This window comes from Phascolarctos cinereus, unplaced genomic scaffold (assembly GCF_003287225.1).
Source record: "Phascolarctos cinereus isolate Bilbo 61053 unplaced genomic scaffold, phaCin_HiC Scaffold_2;HRSCAF=192, whole genome shotgun sequence".
Lineage (NCBI taxonomy): Eukaryota > Metazoa > Chordata > Mammalia > Diprotodontia > Phascolarctidae > Phascolarctos > Phascolarctos cinereus.
In genome coordinates, this window is record NW_027555625.1 from 269075394 (window position 1) to 269099136 (window position 23743).

A 23743-nucleotide genomic window follows, 5' to 3' on the forward strand; every position below is an offset into this window, starting at 1 on the left:
TAGCTTGGATTTACTCTGCCTTCTTTTGTTATCTAGGCATAGTATTATGACTAAAAAGACCTGTCAGACTGCCTCTTATGGGAAAAGGTTATAGTCACTATACCCTAAACTGATTACAGCCAAATAGTCATAATACCCTAATAGACTGAAGCTGAGATGAGTGGGGGATAAGCTTGAGGAGATGAGCGCATGAGCTAGTAACAGGCAGCTATGCACAAAAGAGACTATGTGCTCAGATGTGAGACCATCTGTGACCAGTAGAGCAACTCCCATCACGTGCCCAAGAATTAACTAGTAGTCAGCACAAGACCAATGGAGATCAGCAGAGCTGCACACCCAGAAGAGAAGCCACGCCCGGAAGGGGGTAGCACGATGATGATATCACCAGAAGAAGACACAAGTGGTCCTGAAGCATCTGTTCTTCAATCATCTGGTACAGCAGTGTCAGAAGCATGAATGCTCCTCCCATATGTGTGCCCTGGCCATGTCCCTATGTGTTTGCCCCTTATTATGATCTCTATATATGCTCACTTTCTCTTCTGATAATGTGTGTATTTGTGGGAGGTTATGCCCTAGACGTCCTTGTCAGATAACACCTGTCCCCCGGTGTCAGATGCAATAGCTCCTGACCTCTGCTCTCTGCCTCCTGGAATCTCTCTCCTTTTAACACAACTCACACACCACCATTTACATAAAGCCTTTCATGATCTATCCAACTGCTAGTACCCTCCCTTCCAAACTATCATATATTCAATTACATTTATTTTATATATACACCAACATATGTACTTTCTGTCTTCTACATTTGGTTTTTTTTTTTACTTTTTAGGCATTTGGGGTTAAGTGACTTGCCCAGGGTCACACAGTTAGTATGTGTCAAGTGTTTGGTCTGAGGCCAGCTTTGAACTGAGGTCCTCCTGACTTCAGGGCCGGTGCTCTATCCACTGCGCCATCTAGCTGCCCCTGTCTTCTACATTTGATTGTAAGATCCAGGTGAGCAGGGACTATTTCATTCATTGTATTTAAATCCCAGTGCCTACTACACTGTCCAGTACGTAGTCGGTATGCTAATAAATGCATAGTTATTAAGGCTGAGAATGTCTATTATTTTTCTTACTATGCTATTTCATTAAATGCCCATGCTTTAAAGTAATTGTGACTAGAGAGAAAATAAACACATAGTAGGCGTTGGTAAGCCATGGTTTTCAGTGGATATGGATTCACCTTGAATCTAGGGTAAATATTCCACTAAAATATTTACTTATGAGATATAGCTCTACCTATGAGATGAGGGTACTCCAGGTGCTACATTACTAATAATTGTTGTTGCTGTTTAGTCATTTTTCAGCCACGTCCCACTTTTCATGACCCCCTTTGGGGTTTTTTTGGCAAAAAATACTGGAGGGGGTTGTCATTTCTTTCTCCAGCTCATTTTACAGATGAGGAAACTGAGGCAAACAGGGTTAAGTGACTTGCCCAGGGTCATATAGCTAGTAAGTATCTGAGGTCAGATTTGACCTCAGTAAGATGAGTCTTCCTGACTCCAGGCCCAACACTGAGCCACCTCATTGCCCAAAAATACTTTGAAAAAGTATTATAAAGAAGTCAGACATTCTAATGCTGCCCATGATTCATTACCTTCCTCTCCCTTTTGTATAACATTTGACAAGTGACCCCACCCCTCTAGGCCTCAGCTTCCTCATCTGTAAAAGGAGGAGGTTGTGGCCTGGATGATCTGAGGTTCCTTCTAGAACATAACATTTTACATTCTTAAGGTCCTTGTAGCTCTAACAGTCTATGTTCCATGTTCTAACCATCCTTCTAGGTCTTACATTCTGGGATCCTATTCCAAATACCTATCATGACTCGAGAGAAAAGAAAAATCTGCTTCCTCTTCCCTCTCCTCATCACATCTAGGACCATCCTGCTGCAGAAGTGGTATGTTAGAGTGGGAAATACTGATTCAGAAACTGCCAGCTTCTCATCCCACTTCAGCTAGGTATCAGCTGTGTGACCTTGGACGAGTCTCTTAACGTCAGCAAAAGGGAAGTTGCATGAGAGTAGGAACTGGTTTTCATTTCTTTGTATCCCCACTACCTGGTACACAGGAGGTGTTTATTAAGTGTCCACTAAATGAATAAATATGAAATGCAGATAATAATAGCACTTACCTTTCAGGACTGTTGTAAGGATCAAATGAGATGACATTATTATATAAAACACTTTAGAAACCATTAAATATAATACAAATGTGAGCTATTATTATAATCTTACCAGGCAGTGTGTTGGTAAATATTTAACAACTGGTTTTCTGGGAGAAAAAAAAGCGTGTGTATGTGTACCTGATACACTTTTAAGTTTAATCTGCATTACTAACATTTTTTCCATCCCTTTCTTAAGTCTAGAGAATCAATAAAACAATAAATCAAACCCTGGTTTGTAGTATTTGCTGATTTCTGGGGTATGAATGCTTAACACTGAAAATTTAACAATCAGCTCTCTAGCACATCAATGAATTTTCACCCTTCTAGACCAAGGAGGGGCATGCATCTGGATGTCATTGAAAGAATGCTGGGCCTGGAGTTGGGAAATCTGCATTCTAGTTCCAGCTTGGCCTCTTTGCCTCTGTTTCCCCATCATAAGCCTGTTGTGCGGCTTAAATTAGAAGCTGTATGTGAGAATGCTTGGAAAATTATAAAGCTCTCCATAGATATGGATTGATGAGATTATTTCTCTCCTTTAACAAAGCAAGTTTGTAAGTAGACCCAGGGCCAGTAATAGGTGGGTTGCTTACTACCACTAGAGGGCAATCGATTTCTACTAGAGAAATCAGAAAGTTGCCAGAGACTTAGGAAGAGGGGAAGTGGTCACTGAAGACAGCCCAGACTGTATCTTAGAATCCAGGCCTGGAAATCAAGGAGGCAGAAACCAGAGGAATTCCTGGACCAGGCTTCCAGGGGACCCCAGAAGACTTGACTTCTGTTGAGATGTTGGCTTGGTCTCAGTCCTATTCATTTTCTTTCACTTTTTAATATTAAAAATCATAAATTTGACGAATAGAGACATTCTAATATAGAAAGAAAAACAAAAAAAGATTGTACCTGAAACCATGAACTTCTGTTAGGCACAGTCTGGTTTTGTAAGTGGACATTAAATTTAATGAGGCAGCAACAAAATTGTGCAGTTTGTGTCCTCTTTTGAACTTTTGTTTTGTTCTGTGTATTTTTCATGTTCTATTGATGTTCTTTTTTTCTGTATCTTCATCACTGCCCACTAACTTGTATCCCATCCATTGCTAAACTAAACAAAACAAATCAGTTGGCCAGGTATGAAAAAGCACGTCTCACCCTGCAACCTTACTCTGTCTCTTCTTTGCCAAAAGTCAGTAGGCATGCTCACAGTGCCTGGCAGATAGTAGGTGCATAATAAGGGCTTTTTTATTGGCTGATTCATCATCATCATCCTTCTGAAGCCATGGTGGCTCAGTGCTTTGATGGGAGTTCTGAAGTCTTTCAAAATTGTTCTCCTTTACATTATTGTGGTCCTTGTCTAAGAGTTCTTCATTTCATTCTGTATTGATTCATGCAGGTCTTCCCAGATTTTTTTGCATTCTTCGTATTCAGCATTTCTGATAGTGCATTGATAGTTCATTATTCATATGCCACAATTGTTCAGCAATTCCCCAATCGATGAGTACCTACTGTTTTTAGTTCTTTGCTAGATAAGTGCTAAAATAAATGTCTTTGCATGTACATGCCTTTTCCCTATCTATGAACCCTTTGGGTATATATACATCTACTAGTGATATTGCTGGGTCAGAGGGTCTATACAATTGAATGACTCTTTCAGTATATTTCCACTTTATTTTCCTAAAATGGTTGGAAGAATTTACAAGTCCAGACACACTACATTAATGTGCCTTTCCTCCTTTTTTTTTTTTAAACAGGACTATCTGCTACTTTCATTTTTTTTTTTAGTGAGGCAATTGGGGTTAAGTGACTTGCCCAAGGTCACACAGCTAGTACCCGTCAAGTGTTTGGTATGAGGCCGGATTTGAACTCAGGTCCTCCTGACTTCAGGGCCAGTGTTCTATCCACTGCGCCACCTAGCTGCCCCCCATCTGCTACTTTCAAGGCTCTCAGAAAATTGAGGAGAAAAAGAAAGATGGAACTTGGGGTCTATATAGATCAGAGGTTAGCAACTTTGCAGAAGCGTGGTGTCAAGTTAGGGAGATATCTGCCCCAGATGGACAAGAAGTGTGGGGAAGTCCTCTTCCCTCCCTCCCCCTCAGCTATGCATTTTATTAATTAAAAATTCTTTCAGAATAACAAGGTCCTTGTAAAAATCCAAATTTCTCTTTGAAGGGCTAAACATACCAGCTACTAATATTTGAACAAATATTTATTGAGTTATTCTAAGCAGGAGTCACTGTGCTACGAGAGTGGGGATGCAAAGATGAATAAAGCATAGTACCTACCCTCAAAGAGCTTACAGTACAGTATGACAGACAAGGCACCTATAGTTAGGAGCCAAAACAATATAAAAAGTACCACAAGAAAGGTATGAAGAGAATAAAATGCTAGTCAGGTTTATAGATGAAGAAATCACTTCTTGGGGTTGTTAGATGGAGGTAGCTGGGCCCTGAAGGATAGATAGGTGCCCATGGCTCAAATGCATCTGCTTCACAGAATCCTTTCCTTCCTTCGAGGTGCCACTTAAGCACCACTTCTGCAAGCTTTCTTTTAATCCACTCTGCTATCCACTTCCTTTTTATGTGTAAGTTCATCCCATTCACATTCACAGTTATGATTACTGCATATTTCCCTCCATCCTATTTTTTCTCCTGTTTGTCCTCTCTCTCTCTCTTTCTCCTTTCACTGTCCCTCCTCCTCACCAGTTTTTTGCTTCTGACCATTGCCTCCCCTAATCAGCCCTGTCTTTTGTCAATCTCTCATCACCTTTTCTTAACCTTCTCCCCTCCTTCCCCTGTAGGGTAAAATAGATTTCTACACCCAACTGATTGTGCATGCTATTCCGTTTTTGAACCAGTTCTCATGAGAGTAAGGTTCAAGCAACTGTTGAAGTTTTCTTGATTCCCCCACCCCACCCTCGTTACTAGTACCCTCCCTCCCTAATCACCTTGTATTTATTTTGCATTTATTCTGATGTACTTAAGTATGCACATGTTGTCTTCTTTGATAGAATGCAAGCTGCTAGAGAGAACGGACTTTCATTTTTTTGTCTTTGTATTCCCAGTGTGTGGCTCATAGAAGAATTTAACAAATACTGGTTGGTTGATTGTTCAGTAGCTGGTTGGACAGAGTGCTGTACTTAGAATTAGGAAGATCTCAGTTTGGAGTGTCCCAACTCAGACTTTTAATTGTAGTTGTATGACCCCAGGCAAGTAAATTAACATCTTGGCTGAAAGTACCTAAGAACTTACTTCTCAGGATGGAGAGGATCCAGAGGAGAAACCAAATACTAGGAGATAAGATATTCAGAGGAAAATGCTCTGCAAACCTTAAAGTTGTTATATAAATGGTAGCTATTGTTATTGATTGTTGGGTGGGGGACAAGCACTTCACTAAAAGGAACTTCTAGTAAAGATGCAGGAAATATAAAATATAAAATAGATGCAGGAAAAAAAATCACAAGATATGCCCCCAAAGGATTTAGGTTAGGACAGAGATCAGCAAACTATAGGCCAAATCCTAACCAGGCCTTATAAAAACTGGCCATGGGCAGGATTTGGCCTATGGGGCCAGAGGTAATTTGCTGACCCCTGAGCCTGAGGGAAAGGTTTGTATGGATTAGTAGTAAGAGATAAAGCTAGAAAAATTAGGTGGGGCCAGATTACAGAAGGCTTTAAATGACACACAGAGTTTGGACTTTATCCTACAGGCCATAGTCAGCCATGGATGTTTGAGCATCTTCTGGTAGTGTTTTAGCTCACAGCACAGGGGCCAAAGAGTGAAGTTAAGAAGGCACTGATAGGCTGAGAAGCAAAATGTCTTGAATAAGCTGACAATGTAATGCTAGCCTGGATCCCTTCCCTGCCCCCGCCCGCCCCTCCCCTCTCCCCCATCTCCTGTTCTGCTGGATGCAGGTGATTAAAAAACCTCAGCTTTGGGCTTTGTATTTTTACTTCCTTCTCTGTCCAAAGTCTAGTCTCCTTTTTTTCATCGGTCAGATCACACAAAAGTAACCAACTAAGGCGTGATTCCTTGTACTCAGTCCCACAGTAGGGGCTTTACCAAGGAAGTTAAAAGCTCAGTCTAAATTGTTTTTGCATTTATTTCATTTATATTTTCAATTTACTAACCTGTGTACTAGTTTTCCCTCAATAACGTAACCTCCTTGAGCACAGAGACTTTTGTTTTTGTCTTGGCATCTTCCGCACCTAGCTAGGTGTATGGAAAAGAGTAGGCTTGTTGAACTGAATTGAATTGAATTGACACACACAGTAAAGAATGCCTACACACCATCTGGTCTCATACCTTGTAAGAGAGACAAAAAGGCATTTTTTTCCTTTTCCTCATGATTTCTGGGACTTCAGCACCTGTCTTGATGGGTTGAACTGGGAAGAGGGGAGAAACTGCCATATTTTCAGTAGTCACGGAAGGTTTTGGGGAAAATTTGGAGACTTCTGAAGTGAAGGATTTGAATCCTAGTGTCCTGGGTCCCCATCCCATTCCCTATGTACCACTCTTATTTTGCTGGAACATAGTAGGTGCCAAAATTGTTTTTGTTCTGCTGAATTGAACTCTACCTTCCCCTCACCCCCATCCCTCATCACACACTCCAGGATATAGGAACATAACATAGTAGAAAAAACACTGGGCTGGGAGTCAGAAAGCCTGGACTTTACACCTTATTCCACCACCCCTGACTCACTGGACTATCTTGAGGAAATCATTTAATGATTTCCATCACTTTCACTATATGCCAAAAGGGCATAAGAATGGCCTCACCGCTTCTGTCTTAGTGAAATCAATCAATCCACAAGTTGTAGCCTACGACCTCTAAGGTCCCTCCTTCCTGCTCTAACATTCTATCACCTGGTGTCTCCATAGAATCTTAGAGCAGGAAAGGTATCACACGCCTCTTGTGCACTACGCACAAGGGAAAGAGGCTACCGCCAGGTTTCCTGGCCTCTTAGAGTTCAGTGCCTAGGTGAAAATCCTTTGACAAATTGAAATAAAACAAAAGAAACTATGTTATAGAAATGTAACCAAACATTTTGGATCTTTGCTGTTACAGTATGTAAGAAGGGGATAGGGGATTATGCAGCTACACTCTAAGAGTCTAAGAGGAGGCCAGAGAATTCTTGTCCATCTTGAAGCCAATAACATGGCTGCAGGGAAGAAAGGCATCATAATTTTAACAGTGTTTTGGACTCTCCCTGCCATGGTTTCATCCTAGGGTAGGAGCTTTTAACCTAGGGTCCAAGAATTTCTTGGAAAGGTTTCAGAGAGTCTGAGAATTTTTAAAAAGACAACTGTATTTTAATATAATTAGTTTTCTTTGTAATGTTATGTTATATTTTATGCATTTAAAAACATTATTCTGGGGGCAGGTAGGTAGTGAAGTGAATGGAGCGCTGGCCCTGGAGTCAGGAGGACCTGAGTTCAAATTTGAATTCAGACATTTACTAGCTGTGTGACTCTGATCAAGTCACTTAACCCCAAGGGCCTCAAAAAATAAAATAAAATAAAAAACACTATTCTGAGAAGGGGTATATAGAAGACTGCCAAAGAGGTCCATAACACAAAAAAGGTTAAGAATCCCTGTCTTAGGGCCTCTGTTCTGCTCAGTTCATTTTCTCTACCCTACTCACAGCTTTGACCTTCTTCCATCCCTCCCCCCTTTCTCTGTGCTTTATCTTCTTATACAGAAAAGCGAGAGAAAAACAGAAGTCAGATGGGAGGGAAAAACTAGGGGAAGTATATTGACTAGAATTCAGGGGTAGGGAATCTGTGGCCTCAAGGCCACATGTGGCCTTCTAGGTCCTTGGGTGTGGCCTTTTGATTGAGTCTAAGTTTTACAGAACAAATTCTTTTATCAAGGGGATTTGTTCTGTGAGGTTTGGATTCAGTCAAAGGGCCCCACTTGAGGACCTAGAAGGCCATATGTGGCCTTGAGGTCAGCTGTAGTATGTTGTAGTGGAAAGACCAGTCTACTGGAAGTTAGCAGACGTGGTTCTAGTCCTTGCTGTGTGAACTTTAGAAGTTATTTTATCTCCTTGAGATTTCATTTCCTGTTCAGCAAAATGAGGGGGTCAGTCAGTCTATAAACATTTATTAAGAGCCTACTTTGTGCCAGGCACTATGCTAAGCACCGGTAATACAAATACAACAAGTTCGTTGTTGTTGTTGTTTAAAGACAGTTCTTGCCTTATAATCTAAAGGGGGAAGACTACCCACAATAGCAAGCTAAAGATGATGGGTAGAGGGGAGAGAAGTCCACAAAAGCAGTGTAGCTGGTGGAAAATGGGGAGAAGTCCAAGCTGAGCCCCTTCTTTAAACAGAGGCCCTGGATCTCAGGGGCTTTGCCCTCCAGTCAAAGGGTTCAATCAAGGGGGCAGAGGGTACTTATGAAATTTGAGGACCAGGCAGATTCAATCTTGCAGCATAATGAAATTTCTCAATGATGAGTTTCCGGGGAAAGGAAGGAAATATGGAGCATTCCAAAGAAGACCAAAAAGCCTTGTGAGTGGTGGAAAACAGAGGTGGACTCGGTGATTTCCAAGATCTCTTCCTCTTTCAACTCTGAGTCTATAACTCTATGGCCCTCCAAGGATCCCATGCCCCCAAAACAGACCATCCATGAGCTGTTCCAGATTCATAGCCATTCAGTACATTTTAAGGAGGAATAGAAGTCTGGAGGGGCTTTGTCTGTCTCACTCCCTTTGTGACTCTGAATCACCACTCTATGAGTGGCAGCTGGGGCACTGACCATAGGTGTCCCAGCAGGAAACTACATGGTTTGGTCTTGAAACCAAGGGATTTGGCAGAAGATAAACATACCTCCCAATTAGCACTGAGCTAGCTCACTGCTGTGCGAGTGAATGTGTGCTCATGTGTGCATGCTTGCATGAGTGAATTCAGATTAGAGAATTAGCCCATAGATTATTCAACTTCACATCTAAATGCAAGGTATGGTGCTTTATGCCCAGCAGAGAGTAAGTGGTTTTGGTTAAAAATAAAATGGCCCTGTGGATAGAGCACTGGCCCTGGAGTCAGAAGGACCTGAGTTCAAATCTGGCCTCAGACACATAAAACTCACTAGCTGTGTGACCCCAATTGCCTCACCAAATAAGTAAATAAAAATAAAAATGCCCCTGGGTGGTGCCATGAGTGGAATGCTGGGCCTGGAGTCAGGAAGACCTGAGTTCAAATCCAGCCTCAGACATTTATTAGCTATGTGACCCTGGGGAAGTCACTTAACCTCTGTTTGCCTCAGTTTTCTCAATGGGAAAATGGGGATAATAATAGCACCAACTTCACAGGCTGTTGTGAGGCTCAAATGAGCTAATGTTTATAAAACTCTCTGCACAGTGCCTGGCACATAGTAGGCACTAATAAATATTTCTCCTTCCCTTCCCCCTTTCATTTATATAAACTGAATTCATCTTTTCTTTGGAAACCTTGATCACTGTAGCTTTCAGTTCCTTCTCTGAACTCCTACAACATTTATTATCTGTGCCATTTGACAAGTAATCATACACTGTCATGTTGCTTCACATGTGGTGTCCCACCTCCCTCTGCACCTAGACTGTAAGTTCCCTGAGGACAGGGACTTTCTTGTTCATCTTTGTATCTCTCAAAGCAGCTAGTAAAGGGCCTTTCTAACAATAGCATGGCTCTGGGAGTCAAGAGGCCTGGGCTTGGTCCCAGATCTTCAACTCCCTGGCGGAATGACTTTGTGAAAGTATGAAAGCCACTTCTCTCTGGGCCTCACTTTCCTTGTCTGTAAGTAACAAGGGCTGAACTAGGCAATCTTGAAGTTTCCTTCCAGCTCTGGTGTTCGGTGTTCCTTCCACTTCTAACACTCTATGTTTCTATAACTGGCAAGTGCTTAATAAATATTTGTTAAATGAACAATGAAACAGTTTAAGTTCAAGAGACTGGCAAGAATGAAAGCCTATCAAACTGGAGCTCCCTCAGTCATCATCATGGGGGTTTGATAAAGAGGCAGTGAGTTCTGGCTGTGGGCCAGACACTCTGAGGTCCTGGGCAAAATGTCCTGAAAACACATTTTCTTCCACCCTAAGCATGGGGGAGGGGGGAAGCACTTTTTACCCAGCTACTCAGCTGTTGTTGACACCAGAAAGATGTCAATGCCATAAGTGGCACAAAATGGGCAGGCTGGCACAGAATCTTTTTTAAAAAAACACTCACATGTTTTGCTGTTGATTCTATTTTCCTCTTTTTGATGATTTCAGGTCTGACAGGTTTGTGGGGGCCAAGTGCCAACAGGGAGGGGAATGTGGAAATAATGGGGGGAGGGACTCCTCCCTGTTCTGCCCCTAACCCTATCTCCTGCTTGCTGCACATTGAGCTCCCTTGTTTCAGGGTACCCCAGCTGCTTTGCTCCTGGGGGTAGGGTGGGGTAGGGCTGACTAGGCATGAGGAGGAGGAGGAAGGCTGGCAGAGGACACTTCCTGTTAGGGAAAATGAGTGACTCAGGGGTGGTAGGTGGCATTTTCACAGGAGTGGGGGTGGGGAAGGAGAGGAAAAATGAGCTCCAGTGGTCAGGCCTTCTCTCTTCTTTGTGGGAGGGGAATCTATGTTTGTCTAGACACAAATCTGTAAACATATTTTCCTTCTTCCCTCTTCTCTGGGCACCTTGGTCACTCCACCCAAAAAACCCTCCCTACCATGACATAAAGGAGCAAGAGTGGAAGGGAGGGCTGTAGGGGCAAAAAAGGGAGAAGCTGCTTTTCATAGAAACCTAGGAGATAGGACAATATTTTCCCCCATCTCCTGGAATAGAGATCCTCTGTCTATGCTTCATTTCCTGAGCACCTCCCATTCTAAAAGTGCTGTATGACATTTTTTTTTAAGTGAAAGAAAATTGAGAAGTGGTTTTTTGTTTTTTAGAAATTCACAACCTTCCCCATTGCCTACTGAATAGTATTCAAACTTCTTAGCCTGGTATTCACAGCCCTCCACATATGGGCCTTTTTCAATCTTATCTGACACAAGTCCTTCTCTTGCGTCAAACTGGCTTATTCACCATCCCCTTCCTGAAAATGCCTTTTTCTTGTTCCTTTCACCATCTCTTCCACCTACAGTCACCATCTTTAATCTCTGCCTTCAGTTTAAAATATCTCCTCCTCTCTGAAGCTTCCTCCCAACCAACCACGATGTGCCCTCAGTGGTCTCTCCTCAAGCAGGGTAATGAAGTGGAAGAAATGCTGGATCAAGGAGACTTAAGTTTGAATGCTGCTTATGATAACTTACTTGCTATGTGACAAGAGGCAAGTCACATCCTCTTTCTGAGCCTTGCTTTCTCTATCTACAAAATGAGTATGATAATCCTTATGTTATATTTCTCAAAGGGTTGCTGTGAGAAAAGCATTTTAGATATTTTACATCACTGTAGAAACGTGCTTCATTATTTCTCCTTCCTCTGAATTCCTATGATGCTCATGTGACCTACACTCATATGATAGAATATCCTACTTGGTATTATTTTTTTTTGCATACAGTTCTTATCTCTTCTACTAGTTTATAAACTCCATGAGGGCAGAGATTGTATCTTATATTCACAAAGTGCCTTTCTAGCACAAAGTATGGTCAATAAATATTGAATGAATGAATGCATGGTCAGCCTCCCTAGAGATTATAGGGCTGGGAATGAAAGAGTGAGCCACTATCTCTGATGGATGGGTGGAAGTACTCCACCCCAAGGCTAACCTTGCATCAACTACCATTTATTTCTGGTAAAGATAACCTTGTTAAAGAAAAAAATAAAGGAGACTAGTATGAGCTCTTCTCCATCTTCAGTTTCCATTGTTGATGGCATTTTGTATCGAACCAGGTAAAGGTCTGATTAGTTACATGGAAATAGAGACTTTCTTTAGGATGATGGTAGCTGGAACCACAGATCCTGAGAAAGGATGGAGAGTCTCTTTGACCCCCCATGGTTAGCAATAAATATTCCATCTTTTACATATGAAGATAACAATAACCTTTCCTTTGTATAGCATATGTATCCAGTTATTGTTTAGGCATTTTTCAGTAGTGTGGCACTCTTGGTGACCCCATTTGGGGTTTTCATGGCAAAGATACTGGAGTGGTTTGCCATTTCCTTCTCTAGCTCATTTTACAGATGAGGAAACTGAGGAAAACAGGGTTAAGTGACTTCCCCAGGGTCACACAGCTAGTAAGTGTCTGAGGTCAGATTTGAACTCAGAAAGATGAGTCTTCCTGATTCTAGGCCCGGCATTCTATCTACTTTGTCACTCATCTGCCCCAAAACTAACTTACAAGAGAGGGAAACTGGGGATAACAAAGGTTACATGACTTGTTTAACATCATGCCAGGAATAACCAGCAGAGCCAGAGCTTAAGCCCAGGTCTGGTGACTCTCAAGAGTCCTGCTCTTTCCACTGTACCCTTACCCCCTACACCTCACCCTGCAGGCTCCCATCACTTCTGACCCTCTTGCCTGGTCCACCTGGTGCTAATTCATTTTCTTGCAGGGCCAACCCAGAACTGCTCAGACAACACTTACATGGCACACCTGAGAACAAGTATTGCAAATTTTAAAGAATCCTTCCTTCCTTTTTAGGAACTTTTTGTGGGGCTAGCTAGCCCTCTGACTGTACTGTGTTGTATGGCTTGCTGGGAGAAGGATGGATACCTATGAATCTAACACTCAGGGTTGGGAGCTTTATACTTAATGGGAAAATATTTATTCTAAGCCCTCAATTGTTCGACTCAATTTTAAAATTCCCTGAGCCCCTAAAATAGGGGAATTTAGTTCTGGAGAAAAGAGGGGCAGATGGGGCAAACAAAGCTTTGAAATACCCTGGCCTGAGGAAAGCCAAGCTTGTTTGAAGACGATCTAATGAGAACATCACTGGGCTAGGATTCAAAAGATCTGAGTTTGAATCCTAGCTCTGAGAAGAAAACTTTTAAGCAATTTGAGATGTTCCAAAGTGTAGTGGGTTACGTTAGCAGGCAGTGGGTTCCCTGTCCCTGGAGAGCTTCAGACTTGGGCTGGATGCTATCAATGTTTCAGATGCCTGTTGGAGTAGATGACCTCAAGGTCCTTTCCCATTCTATGGCTGACTACCTGTGTCCTTGGGCAAGTGATTTCCTGTTCCTGAGCCTCAGTTTCCTCATTTATAAAATAATAGCACCATCTGCCCTGCCTATTTTGAAGAGCTGGATAAAACTCAAATAAAATTATGTGAAGGTACTTCGAAGACTGGAAACCACTGTACACACCTTCATGGAAACATTAGGATATTCCAATAGCTTAATGATCTCATCAAGGTGTGTACTCTCTCCAGAGGAACAGATCACAACCCATCCACACCTCCTTATATTGGAAAAGGAAAAGTGCCCTGAGCCAGGACCCACCAGGTTACCCCTCTTTTCCCTGATATATTGCCATTCCAAACTGACTCTTCCTTGCCATTTCTTTTTTTAAATTATTTTTATTTTGTTACCTAGTTCTCAATTACATGTAAGAAAAAATTTAACAATCTTTTTCTAAATTTTGATTTTCAAGTGATCTCTCCCTCCTGCCTCTCCCCCCTCCTTGAGAAGGCAATTAGATTTCAATTATATATGAGGTCATTTTCATTGACATTTCAACTCTATTCCAGATCCTCCCTCCCACATAAACTGCCCAAACAGCCTAGTAAGAAATGTTTACCTTGAGCCCAGACAAAGGTGTCAGCTTGGTGCCAGAGTTCTACAACCTGCTGGGTGTTCTGGCCACACCTTCCTCCTGGGCACTCCCGGCTTCTCTCTGATGCCCCTGGAGAGTTTTGTGACACACCTTGAGAATCTGGGAGGATAAAGGCAGAGGTGCTTCTCAGCAGTGGGTGAGGCACAGGCAAGCTCAGAGGGAAGATGTCATATACTCAGGTGAAGGGAAGTCTATACAAATTTTTTAAAATAAATTTGGAAAATCTACTTCTCCTCCCTAACACTGCCTGTTTTGGGGGTGGGAAAATCTCACCCAAGGGAGTGACCTTAACAGGCTGGGTGGGCAGATGCCCCGCCCAGAAGCCTCTCTGTTAGGATTGGCAGTTCTCTCTGTCCCCCACCCCTCCAGCCCAATCTGACAACAACTTGGGTGTTATACGTGCCAGCTAGTGGTGTTGGTATTGTTATGGATGAACAACCCTGAGGGGATATGGAATTGGGGCCCAGGCCTGCCTCCCCCACTCCGAGGACTTGAATATCCTTCACCCTCCAGCACCACCGCCCCCCTTTCCGCAACTTGGGGAATGCGGGAAATACCAGACTGTGGGGTGGAGGAACTGGCCCTGCTCAGTAGCTCTCATTCTGCTCTCCCCTCCTTCCCAGCCCAGTCTGTCTCAAAGAAGGCAAAACCCCGCCCCTGGGCTCAAGGGGTGGGCCCGGGCCGGCCGAGGGCGTGTCGGCCGCGGGGCGGGGTCCGACCCGAACCAGCTTCTCTCGGCCGAGGCGCCTCGGGCTTCCCTGGGCTAGCAGGAGGCGGCGGAGGCGGACGCTGGACACTGGACATTGCCCAGTCTATGGAGAGAACCACCGGACTCTGAGACCGCGGCGCGCAGGAGGCGAGCTCGGCCCCGGGCTTGGTTGGCTGGGGTCAGCGTCTGGGGGCTGCACCAGGAGGCTACGCGGGTCCCCTCTGTCTCCGCCATGGGGGACGTGCTGTCCACGCACCTGGACGACAGCCGGCGCCAATACATCGCAGGTGAGCGCGCTGCGCCGTCTGCCGGGTCTTCCATAGGGTGGTCCCCCGCACTGCATGGAGGCCGGACTCCCCTCCTGCGTTCTTGACTCCCCGCCCGAGGGGGCCCGCAACCCTAGCCGGGTTTCCGCTCCGCGTCCCTTCCCATCCTCCCCTCCCCATTCTCCCGCCCTGTGGCTCCCCCCGCCCCTCTGCCTCCGCTCCGCTCCCGGGCTCGGAAAAGAAGAGGAGATTCGCTTCGGGAGCGGGGACCCGGCTGCTTCCTCCAGTGTGGGCGCTTAGCCCCGAGTGGGGCAGAGTTAAGGCTAGCCCCATCCCCTGGGTGCCCAGTCTTGCTATTTGATCTCCGGGTGTGTGCCTTCTGGGTCGGTGGCTGGGATTCAGGCCCAGATTGGACTTCAGCTCTTCCCTTCTTGGAGGCTCCAGACACTCGCTGGCTCGTGGGAGGAGATTGGTGATTCCTACCAGCCTTTACTCGCCCCGTCTGAGTGCCACCTCCTCCCTCCTTCAGTCTTCCTCTCTTGCCTGTTTGCTCTTGAAGAATGCCCTCTGTTTTTTGCCTTGTTTCTTTGAAGCTGCCAGGGGTTTGGGAAGCTCCCTGGCAAACTTTTTGCTGTCACGCACTGCAGAAGGGTCCCAGAGCAGCGCCGTTGAGGTTCGGGCAGCATACTTTTTAATAACGGTCAGCAGGGCTGGACAGTCAACCTGGTCTCACAGTTCCATTTAACTCTGCCATGCTTCTTCATTCCTGCCCCTCCTCCTGCTTAGCGCCAAGTCTCATCTCCTTCCTGGAGCCTTCCCTGACCACTTCCAGCCCTCATTCCCGGGAGCTATGGTCTTATAAATCTGTGTCCCTTTCAATGCCTAGCACAGGACTGGACATTTATAGTAGATGCTCAGTAAATGTTGGTACAGTGATCTTACAGGTCACTCCTCTTAGACGGGCCCTGGACTCTTAACCTGTATGTGGGTCTTCACAAATACTCTTGACTCCCCCAGCTAAGACTCCTAGAGGGTAAGGATGGGGAAATAGGGTAAATGAGTGTTAGCTGCTGTGTCTTTGCTCCCATAGATGAGTCTTCTCCATCGCCCAAAAGCATTAAAGAGCAATGAGGGTGTGCTGAGGCATAGGGCAGGGTGCTTTGGGGTGCCACTGTGGGGTGGAAGCTGGTTTGGGACCTTTGGAGGGCTGAAGGCTGCCTGCTAACATTCCAGTCCCCAGCTTTTCTGAGTGTCCGGAACACATACTCAGGGGACTGGAATGTGGGACAGACACTATCCAAGCAGAACCCCTTAGAAATTCCAGTGTAGGTGCTTTTTTGTATTATAAATGCATTTCCTAGTACCCCGGCCCAACTCTCCTTCAATAAACTATTTACGAAATATTCCTACGATGTGTGCCTACTATCCTAAGGTCTCTCAAGGAGCCTGGAGGAGATGAAGTGTATGATACCAGACAGAAAATGATAGTGCCACAGAGGAGATATGAACAAGTCTCTAGAAAACAAAAAGCAGAGGTATTATTCCTAAGACCCTGCTTCTGTCCAAGCTGATGAGACTTTTGTTGAGGTCAAGCTCTGTTGAGACCTGTTTATGCAGAGCCTGTCCTGGGGAGGTGTAAAGGAAAGAGAGGGTTGATCTGTAGCTCTTACCTACTCTCTGTCCCCCTACCCCATGTCCTGCCCTCCCATCCCCCTATGACACCAGTTGAATATGCTTTGCTGAAACCAGGGTGGAGTGTAGAGATACCTTCTCCAAGGGCCTGCTTTTCTTCAGCACTGTTAATAACCCTCCTTCAAATGCCTTAAATTCCTGGTCCAGCCCCACCTGGGGCTGAAAGGGGATGGGAGAACGTAGGATCTAATGCCTTACCTCCCCCTGACCTGAGCAGCCTTGGAAATTCTTCTTCCACAGACAAGGGGTCATTTCATCCTTTTAGGATGAAATCGCATAGGCTCTGCCTCTCTCCTTACTTCTCCAGACACTTTCATTTCGACAATGAAATTTGCAAAAACCCTCTGTAGTACCTCCTTTTCCAGCCCCTTTAAAAAGTCACCTTTAGGAGCATCCCTTCCCACAGATGCTAGGACCATATTTGTTATCCTGAAATTTGGTTTCCTAGGGTAGGTTTCCCCCCCACCCCATAAACCTCAGAGCAGGTGAAAGCCAGGTGGCAAGTCCTGGCAAAGGTCAGGAGCTTTCAAACTGTTGATAATGTTTTGTTTATTCAGTCCCTTTCATCCATGAATTTCAAAGCATCTTGCAAGCATCAACTTGCTTGCCCACCAGTATCCATGTGGGGTAAATGGCAGACCTGATCCCTCTTTAAGGATCATGGAACTAGGTAATGAAGCTACCACTCCTCCAAAGTGTGGGTCTTCCAAGCTCTCCCTAGCTCTCCAGCCTTCTCCCCTACCTCCCCAAAAAAGCTGGCATTTCAACCTCCATAGCAACATAAGACTCTTGATGTTGGTATTCCCAAGACTTGTCTTCAGGGATAGCAGCCTAGCTTTTAACTTCTATTATACCATAGATCTCTGAGAATGGTCACTAGTCTGTATTTTCTTGGACAGTCTAGCATAGGGAGTCTGTAGCTGATACCTAAAAAAAAAAAACCCTCAGGACAAGTAGGAGCTGTATGCTCCTGCAGCTTCTGGATCAAGCAAACTGTCTACATAGTGAGGATCATCACTATTCAAGGCAGTCTTGTGTAACAGAAAACAGACTTATTCTGTATAATATTAGAGGGCAGAAGTAGGGCCAATGAATGAAAGTAACAGAAATATTTTGGCTCATTGGAAGGAAAGGCTATGAACTACCTTGCACTGGAAGATACAGCAGAAGGGTGGGCTATGGAGACTGGAATGCATTTTCTGACTCTGAGATTGTATGATTGTACCTTATGATCTCTTCAACTCAGTTGGGCCATGGTTGGTGAGGGAATATAGGGAGAGACAATGTTGTAGATGATTAATAAGTGTTAGATGCTGATGCATATTTGATACTTCAAAGTATAAAAAGTTTTAGATTTTTAAAAAATATATACCTTTAAAAAAAAGTTTGCAGTTGTGGGATTGTCCACAGATCTCCCTTGAGGTAAAGGGGGCCTGTGGTTTTTAGCTTCATGTTTATACTACCCCAGAGATATGTGGATGTCTAACTTTCAGCTCACTTAGGACCAGGAAACCACAATGAACAGGAAGTGATACAATGGACTATTCAATGGGTATAGTAGGGCCAGAAGAATGTGGTTTGAGCATTTGCCTTATGATGGAGGCTTCACCATCCATGCCAGATATTGATACCATCTTAATTTTGTGTGGTACTGCTTCTATCATATAGCATTGTCATACTGTAGAGGTCTGTTTGATTGTTAGTCTGGGCATGGATGTGGGGGTAGGATCAGTCAGTCATCAAGCATTTATTAAAAAAACCTCCCATCTGTCAGTCTCTGTGCTAAATGTTGGGGATACAAAGTACAAAAGTGAGATAGTTCCTGCCTTCAAGGAACTTACATTCTATTGGGGAGACATTTGTATTTGCTTTCAAGTACATGGGAATCACAAATTTCTCTACTATTCTGTATTCTGTAAAAGAACTTCTTAACCTGGGGTCCATGAACTTTAAAAAAATGCTTTGATAACTTTTTTCAATGTAATTGGTTTAATTTATAATTCTCCATATTTCATTTTGTATATTTAAAAACATTATTCTGAGGGCTCCACAGTCTTCACCAGATGGCCAAAGGGGTCTATTTGTAAAGAAATTTAAAACCCTTACTTTACAGGATAATTCCCCCCACAAAACCATAGAGTTGCTGTACCCATCTTGCTAGATATGAGAGTTAGGATGAGTGTGGTTTACTAACACACAGTTACGAATGAAAGGATCTGAATCATCATTGAACCTTGCACATAGTAGGTGCTCATTAAATGTGAAATTGAGTTGAAATCTACCTCTTAATAATACCTCTTTTAGAAGGAAATCTTTAATTAGTCAGATGTTTTAGGGCTATAATAGTCTTTTAATTTTTTTTTTTGTCTAGTCAATTTAATTGCCAGAGACACCATCTTTCTCATTCCCACATCCCCTCCCCTACTCCCCCCCAACTCAGAAAAACTTAATTCAACTTAACCAAGGCACCCTGCTTAGTGAGCAAAATTGACTTTGGAGACAAGCCAAATGAGACTGTTGTACTGAAGGAAGAGGAGAGTATTAAGGGATTTGTCCTTGAGCAAGGAATTGCTAAAGCTGACTGACTTTGACCTCCCAAATGTACAGCTGCTTTGGGAACATATTGAAAGATTTGTAATCATCCAGTCCTTCCCCTTGACAGCTCCAGCCTTGACCAGCACAAAGTATGTTTGAGGACCTTCACGTGATAACTGTGACCCTGAATCTGAAGGAGAGAGGGGCAACTTCATCTCCTAACTGATGCCTGCTGTATTGGGTGCTATGCCTGGGTAGATGCCAGGCCCAAGACAGGCTGTGGAAGATAAAAAGACAGGCCTGCAGGGGTTGAGTGAGAAGGGGAGAGGGAACAGACCGTCATGTGTCAAAAGCTCTTGTATAGGTTGCACAAATACATCACTCCCCTTATTACTCATGTCTGAAACTCATGAACAATCTCCCTTTGACCAGTGCCATTCTTCTTCTGAACAGCCTCCTCCCCTTCCCCCTCCACTGTAGCTCGTGACTCATTTAACCTCGGGTCTCCTCTAGCATCATCCTGTGGTTTCAGAAATTCCTGAGCAACATTTTAGATGCCCCCCCCAACCATTCCACTTCCCTGACTAAAGGAAGAAGGGTTTTTGTAGAATGGGGTGAGCACAGCTTTAGGGAAGGATTAGGGCAGATGCCAGGGGTTTAATACCATGCAGGTGTGGCCAGTCAAGTAGTCGCTACTCATGGAATCCTAGAATCAGGGCTAGAGATCTTAGAGGAGGGTAGAGAGAAGGGAAATGGAATGGTGATGGCTCAGGACCCTAGGGGAGGAAGATTGGAAACATAGGCAATAGCAATACCTCTGGTCAATAAATGTCACCCCTAAGTGTGTGTGTCTGGAAATTCCAGATGCACCTAGAGCAAGTGTGCTCTGTGAGTGATATTAAATCATGGGACACTCAGAAAGAAGGGAGGAATGATTAGAAAACATGAACCTCTTTCTTAAGCAAGTAAGCTACATGAAGCCCAGGTCAGCAGTGATACAGTGAATGGTAAGAGCCTGAGCTCCACAGGCATTGCTGAGGATAGCAGTAGGGTCTGCACCTGTGATTTCACACAGGTATCGGGAAGTCTCTCATGAGGGAACTCCCTCTAGAAATGCAGGTTGGTATCTCCTCTGCAACTTAAAGTCTTAGAGAAGTGTCCAAAGCAGTTTGAAGCTACATGACTTGCTCAGAGTCACAAAGCCAGTATGTGTCAGAGTCAGGACTTGAACCCACAACCTTCAGACTCCAAGCCTCGTAGGAAATGATTAGAAAGAGCACTGACTTCAGAGCCAGAGGACCTAGGTTCTAATCCCACCTCTGACATTATCTATGTGACCTTGGGCAAATTACTTAACCTTCCTGGGCCTCAGTTTTCTCATCTGTAAGTCAATAAGTCAACAAACATTTATTAAGCACTTACTGTGTGCCAGGCACTGTGCTAAATCGTCTGTAAAACTAGATAGTCCCTGAGGCCTCTTCCAACTCCAGATCTGTGATCCTGGAATCCTGACAGCTCCCATCATGGTTCAGAAGCGTTGTATCCTGTAGTCAAAGAATGTGTATTGTCCCAAAGAGGAGACTTTTACAGGCAGGAAACATCCAATCTCTTTATTTGGATGGTAAGTGTGTATCTTCTTAATCTAATGGGCTGCTGGTGGTGCTTGGTGACTAGTTGGCTTAGCAGGACAAATAAGAGTTGACTGCCCAAGACATGTCCAGCATAATATGGAAAATCGAACCTATGTGTAATTATAATGCCCTAACTTGACCCCAGTGAAGAGATTAAGAATACTCCTCCTGCCCTTCTTGCCAGAGGTAGGAGGGCAGTAGGTTTGGAACAGTGCATAAACTGTCAGACTTGGTTGATGTGTTAGTTTTGTTTAACTATCTCTTTCTATCTGTCTGTCTGTCTCCCCTCTCTCTCTCTCTCTCTCTCTCTAACTCTCTCTTTTTCTCTTCTCTCTATCTCTATTTCTGTCTCTGTCTCTGTCTCTCTGTCCCTCCCCCTGCACCCAGTGAGTAGAGGAAGCGATATCTTGGGAAATGAAGGTGATGTAAAAAATCAAAGATATCAATAAAGAGGTCCAAAAAAAAAGCAGTCACTTCTAGTAGCTTATGTTCTACACAAAATAGCCACATTGATTGATCTACTTGTCTTCAGCAATATCTATCAATTTTAAGGTTGGAGTTACAGTTATTTCCATTTTTTTTTCATGCTCTTGTTTTATGTGACCTTGGGCAAGTCACTAAGTTGTACATACCTGGGATGGAGTCTGTAGGGGAAAGTGGTGGACAGCTGGAGGCACTGAGCTAAAACATGGCCTTCCTCGGGTCAGACAGGAATCTTTGGGGAAGAAGGACAAAAAGAACTCCAAATTGGAGTTCACCTGCAGGCAGGGCTTGGGTTGGTGGAGAGCTCAGTCAACTGTTATTATTGAACACCTATCTACTATGAGCAGTCTGCCCTTGTGAAAGAAGCACTAGGCAAGGAACTAGAAGATCAAATAGCTAGTCCCAACACTTAGTCGTGTTCATTTATATGAGTCATTAGGCTTTGTTTTCCTCTTCTGTAAAATGATTAGATAAAGGGTCAGTAAGAACCATGCTCTGGACCTGGAGCCAGGAGAGGACTGGGTGGGAATTACACCTCTGGTAATCAGTCAGCAAGCATTTATTAAGCAATTCCTATGTGCCCGGCACTGTGCCAAGCCTTAGGAATGCAAAGAAAGCTAAAAATAGCCCCTTCCCTTAAGGAGCTTATAGTCTAATGGTGGAGACTACATGTAAATAACAAGATACATACCAGATATATACAGGGTAGCTGGAAGGTAATCTCATAGAGAACACTTACTAACCATGCATCCCTGGGTAACTAACTCACTTAACTTCTCCAAACCTCAGTTTCCTCATCTGTAAAATGGGGGTGATGATACCTTTCTCAAAGTTATTAGGAGGATCCATTTAGATGCCTATAGAGCCCTATAAACTTTAGAGTGGTACGTGAATGTCAGCTACCATTATTACATAGATATGGTCTCTTTGGAGCTCATGGTCATATTGGAGAGAAAAGATGTAGACATGTAAAAAGACAACTAACAATAGGAAATATTCTGTGATGGTGGCTTATTTGTATGTAGGGTGACACACTTAAGCATTGTAGGAGTGTGGAGGGAGATCTGCCTGTGGGCTGAGGGCTGTCAGGAAAGATTGCATTGAGGAGGTCAGAAATGAGCTGGGCCTTGAAGGATAGACTGCCTTCCTAAAGGTTGAAGGGAAGAGCATTCCAAGTAGAGGAAACAGCCAGAACAAAGGAAGGAAAACAATTCCAGAGGCATTAAGAGGACAGTGAGCAAACTCGTCGGGCTGGAGCAGAAGTTTTTCATAGGGTTGTAGTGGGAGATAAGTTGGAGCCAGATAATGGAGGACCTTGAATGCCAGGCTGAGGAGCTGAGATTTAAGGATCAAGCAGGGAACAGAAAGCCACTGAAGGTTTTTTAGAAAGGGCTATGCCCCCCCTCCACCTCACCCCCCAGGTTCTGTTCTGGGCTCTGTGGCTTGGCTGTGGGCTCTTTCTTTGGAATGTCCTAGCTTGTCTCTTCCTGCCTGAACAGTCCCTGTCTGTGTCAGGCCCGCTACTGGTGCAAGAGGTATATATGGAGGAGTCAGGTTTGGGGCTGGGAGGGTGGGATGATGGTGATGTTGGTGAAGGATCTGATTTTCTGTAAACCCAACAAAACTTTTCCTTTCTCAGCAAAGTAGCCCTTTCCCACATGGCCCTGGTTTTAAGCCATCCAGTGCTTAGCACAGTGCCTGGCACATTATAAGCACTTCATAAGTCCTTGTTGACTGATTGACAGTCTTTGGGCCCCTCCTCTTTTGGTTTTGGTTTTTGTCTGTGATCATGTCTCTCTGTCTCATCCAGCCTAGAAGTACAGCAGCCATTCTAGTGCAGGTGCCGCCGACATCACCGATGATTGGTCTAAAAGATTTGACCTGCTCCATTTCAGACCTGGGCCACCCTCCTTAGGCATCCTGGTGCTCGGGCACCCCCTCCCACCTCCTACCTACTCATCCCCGCCATCTTGGGGCTGGACTTAGTGAAGACACTCAATCACTTTAGCCCTACTGTAGCTCAGAACTCTCTAGCTCAAATCGCCTACCAGCCTCAGCTTTCTGGTAACAGGCATTTCAGGGGTGTGCCACTATACTAGGTAGGGTTTGCTTTTGGACCGTTCCCTCCTTTTGTGCTCTTCCTTTACCTCTCCCTCCCTTCCCTCAGCATGCAGGCCCGTTAGACAGAGGGAAAAAATGATGGTAGGACATGAGAAAGTTCTTATTTTCTCCCCTCCAGCCATACTGATGAATTCGTTGTCTCCCCAACACACTCCAAATTCCCTCTTTAGGTGTTTTGCTCCAGTCATGGGGATCCCACCCTACTAGATTTTCTTTCCTCATAGAGTTATAAAAGGTTAGCGTTAGAAGTGACCTCATCTAATAGCAGGATCATAGATTTAGAGCTAGAAAAGCCCTAATTGGCCAGTGACTCCAACCCCATCATTTTACAGATGAGGAAACTGAAGGAAGGCTCTAAGATGTTAAATAACTTGCCCA

General features: G+C 44.2%; 2 protein-coding genes across 3 annotated transcripts in view; one reads left to right on the forward strand and one right to left on the reverse strand.

Annotated features, from left to right (window-relative positions):
• Positions 1-15062, reverse strand: part of STXBP1 (syntaxin binding protein 1) — a 127221-nt gene extending 112159 nt beyond the window's left edge. Inside the window, exons 1-2 of one of the 2 annotated variants that reach the window (XM_020965758.2) lie at positions 14894-15062; positions 13893-14027 (exon numbers count right to left, since the gene is read on the reverse strand). The gene's annotated coding sequence lies outside the window, so the exon portion shown is untranslated. Of the gene's footprint in view, positions 1-13892; positions 14028-14485; positions 14557-14893 lie in introns of those variants that run through there. The other variant, XM_020965757.2, reaches the window with a different exon arrangement.
• The window catches only part of NIBAN2 (niban apoptosis regulator 2), a 116092-nt gene continuing 106988 nt past the window's right edge, over positions 14640-23743 (forward strand). Inside the window, exon 1 of the mRNA XM_020965754.2 lies at positions 14640-14924. Coding sequence (XP_020821413.1) covers positions 14870-14924 — 55 coding nt within the window. The 5' untranslated portion in view covers positions 14640-14869. The remainder of the gene's footprint in view (positions 14925-23743) is intronic.